This window comes from Mobula hypostoma, chromosome 9, assembly GCF_963921235.1.
Source record: "Mobula hypostoma chromosome 9, sMobHyp1.1, whole genome shotgun sequence".
In the NCBI taxonomy this organism is placed as follows: Eukaryota; Metazoa; Chordata; class Chondrichthyes; order Myliobatiformes; family Myliobatidae; genus Mobula; species Mobula hypostoma.
Window position 1 is genome coordinate 123,110,077 of NC_086105.1, and position 12,243 is coordinate 123,122,319.

Sequence of the window (12,243 nt, forward strand, 5' to 3'; positions counted from 1 at the left end):
ATCAACATAAACCCAATGTTCAGCATTGCTTTAACAAATGTAGACAAACTATAATGAGGTTTTGTTTTGTCTCACAGTTTAAAGTTCTTGGTGTCACAGCTCACAACTCACTAGGGGACATCAAACTTCCAGTGCTGTTTGTATGGTTTCTTCCTGCATAACAAATTGTTTTAAATCAGCTTCCCTTTGGAGTGTAGCCAATCACTTGCTAATTTAAATATTAGATATAACATTGCCTAATGATGTTTATTGCATTATTTGCTATCCATGTATTTCTGTGATTAGTTCACCCATAAGTCATATTCAACAAGTGCTAAAAAGGCTGAAAATTTATAACAAAGTAGAAAGCCTGGAGATTCTTCCCTGTGGTCAACCCAGACATTAAACCTGATCATCTGGTGATTCTACTGATCCCAAGTTCTACCCTGGAACACAAGCAATAGCATTAAAATGTGCACAATCTTAAAATGGAGATAAATGGGCAAGTGCACATCAAAAACTAGATTCAAGGGAGGCACCAAATCCGCATTTTGATCTCTGCTCATCATGCTGCTTGGCATTAAGTGGGAAAGTAATCAAATTTCAATGAGACTTATATTTACCTCGATTAAAGTATATTTAAAAAGTCCAGACTGTGATCTTCTTTGCAATGAAGTAGCAAAATAATTACTTTTTATCAACATTGCCCTTAAAAAAAATTGCCTGTTTCAGCCTAAACAAGTGCAGTTTGGGAAGAATCACCTTTGAGAGTTGGCCAATATTGTGGGGTTGATAGATATAAAAAGACGGTGGAGAGCTGAATCCAATATAGTGATGGAGAAGTACGCATCCTTTTGAATCATGTCACATTAATGACTGGAATTCTCAATCAGTGGTGAAGGAATGGCACTTGTCACTGACATCAATGGAAGCTGCCAATACAATCCAGTGATTTCTGTGATGCTCTCTCTCCTACCATCAGTAACTGCAGGCTCAGTCCAACAGAATCCATGGCGTCCATCAACAGTGATGACATTCACCCGACTGAGCAGCCAATCACATTGCAGTATTCTCATAAGTAGCAAACTAGGAAGGAAAAATGCAAATTTTAATGAATTGTTAATAGCTTACAAATCAATGGAACATACACAAGAGATTAATGTAGAAGCTGAAATATAAAACTAACACAACGTAATTTAATAAGTCCATTAAAATATTTTCATGAAAATTAGACTTTTTAAGTACCAGAATACTAAGTACGGCTTAGTAAAAAATTAACAACTTATGCACAGTTCATGTAACAAAGCCTAGAAGTTTTATAGTGTTTTTCAGTTGTTCATGGACCATTGGTTTGCTTTGATTACACCGGAGAAGATGGTATATCATGACTGGAAGCAGAGAATTATGAACAGTGATTCCTGGATCTCTGCATTTAACTACACAAGTGCTTATTCCACAGGTTGCATTACCTGTTTCAGCCTACAATGGTACTAAATGCTGTCACTGAAACCAATAGGGGCTGGCTACTATCTTGCTGTTCACAATTCTAGGTAAACCATAGAGCAGTGCCTAAAATGTACACATAATTCTTGGTCAATAATTTCCAAGTGATCGCTCTTGCTACAGCTGTACAGGACCTTAAGGACAAACACCACTAGATAGTTGTGTTCTTCTTACCCAAGAAGTGATATGCTTACCATAGAGCGGGTGCGGTGAAGGTTCACCAGACTGTTTCTTGGGATCAAGATCATGCTTTATAAGGATGGTTAACTAGGGGTGTATTCACCAGAGGCTAGAAGAAAGAAGGATGCAATTGAAATGTCCAAAGTTCTGACAGGGCATATCAGACTGATTAAGGGGGGATGTTTTCCCTGAAGTATCTAGAATCATGGTACAGAGTATGGGGCAGTATTTAAGAGTGAGATAGGGAAAACTTTCGTCAGTTTGAGAGGCAAGAATCTGCAGAATCTCCTGTCACAGAAACCTCTGGAGGCCAAGTCATTTGAAAACATTTGCAAAAGAGATAGCTAGATTTCTGGAGAGTAGAGGCATAAAGGACTGAGGGGAAAATGATAGAATTTGGTATTAAGATAGAGAAAGAGTCATTGGTCATTCTGAATGATGGGACAGGCGTATTAACCATATTCTAACCCTATCCAAATGGCCATAGATGTGTTACTATCAGTATAGCCTTGAATATTTCACTTTCTCTCACTTTCCACCTCCGATGTTTGCTCCACCCTGAGCAGGGTGAATGTACGGAAGGCAGCTGGTCCGGTTGGAATACCTGGCCGTGTGCTCAGAGTCTGTGCAAGGCAGTTGGCCAGGGTCTTCACGGACATTTTCAATCTGTCCCTGGAACAGGCAATTGTCCCTACGAGCTTCAAGATTGCCACGATCGTGCCAGTGCTGAAGCATTCCACTGCCACGGGCCTGAATGACTTTTGCCCAGTTGTACTCACCCACATCATTGAAAGATGCTTTGAGAGACTGGTTCTATCACATCTGAAATCCTGTCTGCCCACTACCCTGGACTCCCATCAATTTGCCTATCGCACCAACAAGTCTACAGAGGATGCCATCTCCACGGCACTTCACTCTGCCCTGATCCACCTGGACAGCCTCGACTTTTATTACAGAATGCTGTTCTTTGATTTTAGTTTGGCATTCAATTCTGTGATCCCCTCCAAGTGATTGCCAAACTTCGCCAGCTTGGTATCAGCTCATCCCTGTCCAATTGGACCTTGGACTTTCTGACTAACAGACCCCAATCAGTTAAGTTAGACAAACTCTCCTCCTCCATTCTCACCCTGAATACTGGCGTGCCTCAAGGCTGTGTGCTGAGCCCTCTTCTGTACTCCCTTTTCACCTATGACTGCGTTCCTGTACATGGTTCTAACTCCATAATCAAGTTCGCAGATGACACCACGGTGGTTGGCCTGATCAGAGGGGATGACAAGACAGCCTACAGGGATGAGGTCCAGCACCTGGCCGTGTGGTGTGCTGGTAACAACCTGGCCCTTAACACCCAGAAGACCAAGGAGATTATTGTAGACTTCAGGCATGCTAGGAGCCACACTCATGTCCCCATCTACATCAATAGAGCTGTAGTGGAGCGTGTATCAAGCTTCAAATTCCTTGGTATCCACATTTCTGAGAATCTCACCTGGTCTCTGAACTCCTCCATCCTGATCAAAAAGGTGCAACAGCGCCTTTATTTCTTGCGGAGCATCAAGAAAGCTCACCTCTGTCCCAGGATACTGACGGACTTTTACCGCTGTACCATTGAGAGCATACTCACCAACTGCATCTCAGTGTGGTATGGCAATGTCCCGTATCAGACCTCAAAGCGCTCCAGCGTGTGGTGAAGACTGCCCAGCGGATTATCGGCACCCAATTGCCCACCATTGAGAACATTTACCATAAAAACTACCTGGGCAGGGTGAAAAGCATTATCAAGGATGCATCTCACCCTAACCATGGACTTTTTACTCTCCTCCCATCCAGTAGGCCTAACAGGAGCCTCCGCTCCCACACCAGCAGGCACAGGAAGAGCTTCTTCCCTGAGGCTGTGACCCTGCTGAACCTTTCATCACAGCGCTAAGCAGTATTGCACCCATATTGGACTCTCTTAGTACTTTTATATTTGTGTACTGTAGCACTTACTTTTTATTCTCAGTTATTTTGTAAATAACACTACTCTTTGCATTTCTGGTCAGATGCTAATTGCATTTCATTGGCTTTGTATCTGAACTCGGCACAATGACTATAAAGTTGAATCTAATCTAATCTATAATCTATTTATTTTAGGCTGCTTATTGGCAATTCTGGACAACGTTTCTCACCCTCTGCATGCCACCTTGGCTGAACAGAGGAGCACTTTTTGTAATAGACTAAGACAATTACGCTGCTCCAAAGAGCACGATATGAGGCCATTCTTACCCTCGGCCATTAGGCTCTATAATGAGTCAAACTATAGCAGGGGAAGTGATGACCCCCTCCTGTTAGACAGCTTGTGATAACTTTTTAAAAATTCTTTCTTACTTCTCTTTTAATATTTGCACATTTGTATATCTGTGCACGTGTAATTTTACTGTGACACTGTCATTTCCTTTGGGATCAATAAAGTATCCGTCTCTCTTTCTTACTGTTTTTGAGTATTCCAGTAGAGGTAGTAACCCCTTTAGCTTAAATGGATAGTGAATACAGACAATTCAGGAAGTGCTCCTCAGTTGGGACAAAATCTGTGAGGAGAAAATATGCTTCAGAACAAAATCTAAACCATATACAATTACCATCATGGACAGTACACGTTGTCCTCTAGCCCAACACAGCAGCGATCAGAGGAAATTCTCAACTTTTTTCTCTTCACCATCTTTCAAAAATGTAGTCTCTCCACTATTATATATTATGCTGTGTTGCTGGTGGTAGACAAACTTAATAAATCTCTCTACTTCATGACTATGAATAAAATTAACACAATAGGCACTCCTTATCCGAATCCCTAACGTTATTTTTTTCCCTCTCTGGAACCAAACGTACCTTTTTAGGATGCAAAATCAGCCTCGTGACCCCAGTGTCTAATTTCCATAAAGGCGAGGGTGGAGTGCGGCGGCAGTCGGTAGGAATTTGTACTGAATGAAGTGCGGAGGGTTCGCTGGGTTTGATCTGCGAGTGGGAGACGGTCCAAGGGCTATCACAATGATTAGCTGGAATGTAGGGGTAGTCCTGTCTCTTGCGGTAATTTCAGAAACGGCTGTCCTCCCGACACAAATTCAAATTAGCCAAGGTAAGAAAAACTTTCTGGAAACCTGCTGGAAGTTACATCTTAATGGGAATAGTTTAATGACTTTGTCAAGTCCACATGCAGGATGTTTAAAAATCTTTATCATTACATTGCGCTGAAGAAAAATGTATAATGACATTTATTCTCTTTCGTTCTTTAATAATTCCCCATCAAAATAGAAAAACGAAACTAGACCGAACTTGCACGGGAAAATTGGTCAACATTTTCCTTAACTTGTAAGCGCGATAAAATGGGGAATGAAGATTTATCTCGGAAACACGTTGCAGAGTACTTATTGGCAACAGCGCCGATAAATCTGTACATATACGTATTAGAATAATATTTCCCAAGAATTTAGAACATCACCCTGTCGACAATGTTCCAGACCAGACTGGGAACTTCCAGGGCTTAAATGTCTCGCCTCCGATGTGTGGCACTTCTGGGCAAATGCCTGGCGGGAAGACGCTGTACGGTGCACAGGGGATTAATAGCCCAAGAAATTAGAACATTATTTTTGCGTTAATGTAATAAAGTGGTGTTTTGCATTATATATGCTCTGGTCTGACACAATCGGGAGTTAATGAGGCACACAGTCCGCTGATCAATGATGTAACTGTTACATCCCTGCAAGGATGCGCAGTGGAAGGCGTTTTTAACATTTCCTGGTCATATTATAGTATGTATCTTCCGTTAGCAAGTATTTCGTTATCTTCTGCTATTTGCATGGAATTGTTAATGAGTAAGTCAAATTGTTCAAGTTGGTTAAAAAAAACTCAGCAAGCATCATGGGAGTAAGAAATCATTGCTGTCTAGGATGAACTCCTAATGGGTAATTAGGGATCCTGTATGGATGGAATTAGCAGGATATAAAACTATTAAGTAACGCTAAACTGCTATAGAGGTTGCAAATGTGAGTCAATCAGATTTACTATAAATTAAAAATGCTAATGGATTTGTGATTAATCTATGCCTTAATGCGACATAAAGTAAAAAAAATTAATTAATTAATATTTGTATGGGAGAATTGGAGATTTGGCTGCATTATTTACAAAGAGACGGTGGGATGAACCAGATAACTACAAGCCTGTCAGTTTAACATTAGTCATGGAGAAATTATTGGAATGTGTTTTCAGAGACAGAATGACTGAGTACTTGGTAGGTTTGAACTGATCAAAGAAAGTCAGCCTAGATTTGTGAAGGGCAGGTCACATCTGTCTAATCTGGTTGGATGCTTGGGAACCAGGAGATTCTCATTGAGAGTTATCTTTCACCAATGATTCCCAGAAAGGATTCAGTAAAATTTGCCCTGAAGATTACTGATTTAATTGAAAGCTCACAGAATGCAAGATAACCTTTTGACATAGGTTGGCAATTGGTTGAGAGGTGTGAGTCAGAACATAAACAGTAAAAGGAACAATCCCCTATTGACAACTCTTGATAAATGGTTTGCCTAAGGTCTCTCTCAGCAGAATGTTTGGAGAACTTAGCGGGCCAAGCAGCGTCTGGTGAGTTATTGTCTCAGGTCAAGACCCTGCATCGGGACAGAGAGCAGAAAGGAAAGTTTGTCAGTAAGGAGCTATAGAAGATTGGGAGGGGTTGGATTCAGTCAAAAGGCTGGTAGGTCATAAGTGGAACCAGATGGGGAGAGGAGGTACACCTCTGCCTCAACCGACGGGTGAGGGGGGAGGTGAAAGTGACTGGTATTGTACCCCTTACAAGTGCCCAGCAGGTGGGTGAGTGGACCAGGGACTCCCAAAGGAAGTGGTCTCTGTGGGAAATAAGAAAGGTGGGGCTGTGGGGTGAAGATGTGACTGATTATGTTGGAACTAGCAGAAATGGCAAAGGATGATGTACTGTTTGCCGACTGGAAGGCTGAATACTCACATGAAGCAGGCCCCTGTTACAATGGATCCTTTCTCCCCCAAAGGCTCCATTTCCAATGCAAATGATCTCACCAAAGACCTGTTTTCTACTCCAGGCCCTCTGAAATGTCTTTCTCCTTCCACGAACATGGCATCCCCTCGACCGTAGTTGATGGAACCCTTGGGGGCATTTGCTCCATTTCCTGCAGGGCTGCATTCAACCCCTCCGTCTAGACAGAACTTCAGTACAGCTCCCTTGGTTTCTGTCTTCCACCCCAACAGCCTCTACTTCCAGCGCAGCATCCTCCACTATTTCTGCCAGTTCCAATGTGATCAAAACAGCCATCGACTCTTTCCCTCTTCACTTCCCCCCCCCCAACTTCTGCTTGCACTCTCTTGTGGCTCCCGGGTTCACTTTCCGCACTTCTCCCCGTCCCGGGTTCACTTTCCCCTGCAACCGCAGGAGGTGTAACACCTGTCGTCTCATCTCCTCCCTCACCACCATCAGGGGACATAAACACCCTTCGCAGGTGAGGCAGATGTGCACGTGCACCCCTTCCAGGCTGGTCTGCCGCACTCAGAGTTTGCGACACAGCCTCCACAACGTTTGTGAAACAAGGTTTGGGTGAGTTGACTCCTTTGTGGAGTGTCTGGGCTCTGTCTGCAATGGCCGACTCAAACATCCAGTAGCATTTTAATGGAGAGGCCAAATGCAAATTAGAATAACATCTTGTATTCTCTACAGCTAGCTTACAAACCAATAGTACGAACACTGAATGTTACAGTCTCAAGTAACCCACCCCCCTCTCATTCTCTTCCCACACACTCCTATCCACCCTTTTCTCCTCACTTTTTTCACTCTCCCTTTCCCCCTCCCCTAACTGGTTCCACCTGCTCATCAACTCCTCTCCGCCTGAATCCACTTATCACCTACATTCCTCTATCCCACCTCCCCTGCTACAGCAATATATGGGCAATATTTCCTCTTCCCTCTCGGTCATTTTGCGCGATTTCCACAGATGCTGTTTGACCCTTGGTTCAGTCTTTTTGTTCCCAATTCCAGCATCTTTTGTGTATCCTAGGGGCCCTGGAATTCAATAAGGAGACGTGATGGCATTGGTTGGTTGTTCTCCTAGCAGCTAGGATTGGAATGAGCTGAATGGCAGGGTTGTTTAAATGGAATCATCTCCTGCATTATTTACTATTTCTGAACAGGGGAAATAATGATCAATTGGAACCAATTACAAGGAGGTGTTCATTGAACAGGTATGGATTAATTTGCGCTCCAACTCTTGTCATGGAAAGAGATTACATGGTGGGCTTAAAGCTTCCTTAAAAAAAAATTGTTTCACATAACAGACTCCTGGGAATCTCTGGCCCATGAGCAGTCAAAGTAGAGAAGCAGCTTTTGGGATGTTACCAAAACTTGAGCCCCTGCATCAGGAGCACACAGGAACTCTGAGTAAATGGCAAAATGAGCAGTCAGCCCACAGACTAATCACCCACTGACTACAACAGACCATTGCCTGCCTCATCTGTAGAGCAGTCCCACATTGGTCTCATTGGCCAACTCAGAACCCACAAAACTATAGGATATATTGGTGAGTTGGGTAAGTGGGCTGAGGAATGGCAAATTGAGTTTAGTTCTGATAACTGCAAGGTTTTACTTTTTGGGAAGTTAAATCAAGGTAGGACTTTCATGGTAACCAGTCGAAGCCTGGGGATGGTTGTAGAAGTTCAGATACATGATTCCCTGAAAGTGGGTCACAGAGTGGCGAAGAAGGCTTTTGGTATACTTGCTTTCATCAGTCAGGGCAGTGAATATAGAGCATAGAAAAGCCTCATCAACAATAATGATTAATTTGTACGTGATAACATACGGAGAGGCAGCAGAGTGGCTGGCAGAATGGTGTGAGCACAACAGCTTGAGTTTCAACTTGGACAAGACTAAACAGATGAATGTGGACTTCAGGAAGATGTAGGTTGACCACTCCTTACTGCACATAAATGGAAAGAATTAGGAATACCAAGTTTCTGGGAGTGCACATGACAGATGACCTTACCTAGTCTCGTGTTATCACTTCCTTAGCTAAGTAAGCACAGCAACTTCCTGGGGAGATTGAGATGAGTGAGGCCTCCCCACCTCTCTCCCCATTTTACCCAATAGAACGTTCACAAGAAAATCTGCAGATGCTGGAAATCCAAGCAATACACACCAAAATGCTGAAGGAACTCAGCAGGCCAGGCAGCAGATAATGGAAAAGAGTAAACATTTGACATTTTGATTGAGACCCTTCGTCAGGACTGGGGGGGGAAAAAAAGATGTGAAGTCTTTAGGTAGAGGCTATCCGGTCAGAATATAAAGTGTTGATCCTCCAACCTGAGAGCGATACTTCACCTGTGAGTCTGTTGGGGTCATCTATTGTATCCAGTGCTCCCGGTGTGGCCTCCTGTACATCAGTGAGACCCCACATAGTTTGGGAGACCACTTTGCCGAGCACCTACTCTCCATCTGCCAGAAGAACTGTGATCTCCCAGTGGCCACCTATTTTACTTCTACTTCCCATTCCCATTCCAACATGTCAGTCCATGACTTCCTCTACTGCCGCGATGAAGCCACACTCTGGTTGGAGGAGCAATACCTTGTATTCTGTCTGGGCAGCCTGTAGCCTGATGGCACGAGCATCGATTTCAAAACTTCCAGTAATTATTCTCCCTTCCCCTCCCTCCTTCGCCATTCCCCATCCCATTTTCCCCCTCACCTTATCTCATTACATGCCCATCCCCTCCCTCTGGTGTTCCTTTCTTCCATGGTCTTCCCCTTCTCCAGCCCTCTATCTCTTTCAGAATTACCCTCACAGTTACTTCATCCTCACCCCCTCCCCGTTTCACCTATCAGCTACCACCTTGTACTCTTTCCTCCCCTTCCCCCCCCCCATCTTCTTACTCTGACTTCTCATCTATTTTTCCCAGTCCTGATGAAGGGTCTCAGCCCAAAAATATTGACTGTTTACTCTTTTCCATAGATGCTGCCAGGCCAGCTGAGCTCCTCCAGTGTTTTGTGTGTGTGTGTGTGTGTGTGTGTTGCAGTAGAACATTTGAGAATGTCCTGACCAGCTGGATCACTGTCTGATATGGGAATTGCCAGGCATCTGACCATAAGACCCTACAAAGGATTGCGAGGACTGTTGGGAGGATCATTAGTGTCTCTTCCACTCATCCAAGATGTTTATCAGGAGCGCTGTGTATCCAGGACACTTAGCATTGTCAACAGTTCCTCCTATCCATCCAACAATCCTTCTGACATCCTACCATCAGGCAGGAGGTACCATAGCATTAGAACAAGAACTGTTCGGATGTGAACCAGCTTCAGGCTATGAGACCACTGAACTCCCTGCCACCACCTAGGTCTTATCACATTTAAAACACCAGTAGCACGTTGCTTACTTTTTTGACTTGTGTCATAAATTCACCTCGTCCTTTGTTAATTTATTTGTGGTAATATTACCTTTTGTGTTGTGAGTTGTATGTAATGTGTTCTGCACCTTGGTCCCGAGGGACGTTGTTTCATTTGGCAGTATAAATGTGTACGGTTGATTGACAATAAATTTAAACTTGAATTTGAGAGATTATGTTGCAGTTGTACAAGGCTTTACTAAGACAGCATGGTGTATTGTGTTCAGTTTTGGTCACGCTGCTGTAGGAAAGGTGGTTATAAACTGGAAATAGAGGAGTAAAGATCTACAGGGATGTTGCTAGGACTCAGTGGACTAAATTACAGGGAGCAGTTGGACTTTTTTTTTCCATGGAATGTCGGAGACTAAGAGGTAATCAAGGGTATAAAATCATGAGGGGCTTAGATAGGGTGAATACGTTCAGTCTATTCCCCAGATTGAGTACACCTTATTCAAAATGCTTTGGACCAGATGTGCTTTTATTTTGGATTTTTTTGGAATTTGGAATATATAATGAGATAGCTTGGGATTTGCCATCATTTCCAACTCTGAATATATGTGCTACTGGTAAGCAGTATTTGTCTTGCATTTGTTCATCACATATATGTACTGAACAGTGAAAATTATTACATACCATTAATGTAATGAAAATATAATGTGTTCAGGGTAACAAAAGCAGCAGAACAGATCGGGAGAATACCTGAATCAGCAGTTGAATAACAACAAACAATGGCAGGCTTTCAGTCTCCATCTACAATGCTGTGTTTTGATTTTTTTTTAAAGTTATGGTGCGGTGTATTGTTACTTAGGTTTTATGTAGGGTATAAAAACAATCAGCATTGTAGACTTCTAGTGTTAGACTTTCATCAGTGGCGATCTTGGCAAACTCATCAATTAATTTCCCTGCTGCTTCATGATCAGCAAACGATGCTTTATCACCACAAATCTTTTCTTAAATTTCTGTAACCAGCCTGCTGAATATTCACAATTACCTTCAATTTTCAGTTTGTCGCGATAGATCTTTGCCTGTTTCTTGACTAAGATATGTTCACTCTGCTGACAAATCCACTCTTTCAATACACATTCGAGATCTTCATTTTCTACTTTCTGCAGTGTTTTTCTATTTTTCATTAACTTCTGTTCATTACATGTGAGCTCACTTCTCAGAACGGTCTGCTATGCTCAGAGACCTGCTCATTGCCTGGTAACTTTCCCAGCACCTTGTGGAAGTTTCCATTCGCAATATCATGTCAGCACTCAAAAAAAGAATTCAGATTTCGGAGGCTTTGGGTTTTCAGATAAGAGGTACTCAAACCTGTGGTAGAGTCCAAAAGTAGGGGGCATAGTTATAAGATAAGAGTGAAGAGATTTGAAAGGGACTTGAGGGGCAAGTTCTTCACTTAGGATGATGCCAAATGGAATGGGCTGCCAGTGGAAGTGGAACAGATGAGTATAATAACACAGTTTAAAAGACAGTCGGACAGGTACATGGAAAAAAGGAAAGAATTAGAAGGACTGGGGCCAAACATAGGTAAATGGGACTAACTTGGGTGGCGTGGCCATGTAGTACCAACCACCCAGGTTCAATTCCCACCGATGTCTGTAAGGAACTTGCATGGTCTCCCCATGACTCTGTTTCCTCCAGGTGCTCCAGTTTCCTCCCACAGTACAAATACATACCAATGAGTAGGTTAATTGGCCATTGTAAACTGTCCCATGATTAGGCTAGGGTTAAATCAGAGGTTGCTGAGCGGTGTGGCTCGATGGGCCAGAATGGACAGACAGACCGGTTGGTGCGAAGGGCTTGTTTCTGTGCTGTATGACTCCGTGGCCCACATCCTTGATCCTGAGAGTGTGCCTGAGAAGCAGTATTCATTCATCTCAGAATAGACTTGGAAATCCGTTTACTGAATCCCAGATGGGGAGTTAATTCCAAATGAAATTGGGGGAGATGCAAATTCCACCATCTCAAAGGATAATCTATCTGTAGACCAACTGTTACATATGTAACTGCTGCAACTGTGACTTTGTCATCATCCATCACTACTGAGGTAGTTTAAGGATTTTTTTTTTTAATTGTAATAATTTTAGGAGTCTTTTTCCTAACATTTTGCTTTATAATTACACAGACAGCTGCAGTAGGAGACCTATTAAAGTAATG

General features: G+C 42.9%; 1 protein-coding gene across 1 annotated transcript in view; it reads left to right on the forward strand.

Annotated features, from left to right (window-relative positions):
• Positions 1-4,595: 4,595 nt before the first annotated feature.
• The window catches only part of clec19a (C-type lectin domain containing 19A), a 57,666-nt gene continuing 50,018 nt past the window's right edge, over positions 4,596-12,243 (forward strand). Inside the window, exon 1 of the mRNA XM_063057458.1 lies at positions 4,596-4,768. Coding sequence (XP_062913528.1) covers positions 4,618-4,768 — 151 coding nt within the window. The 5' untranslated portion in view covers positions 4,596-4,617. The remainder of the gene's footprint in view (positions 4,769-12,243) is intronic.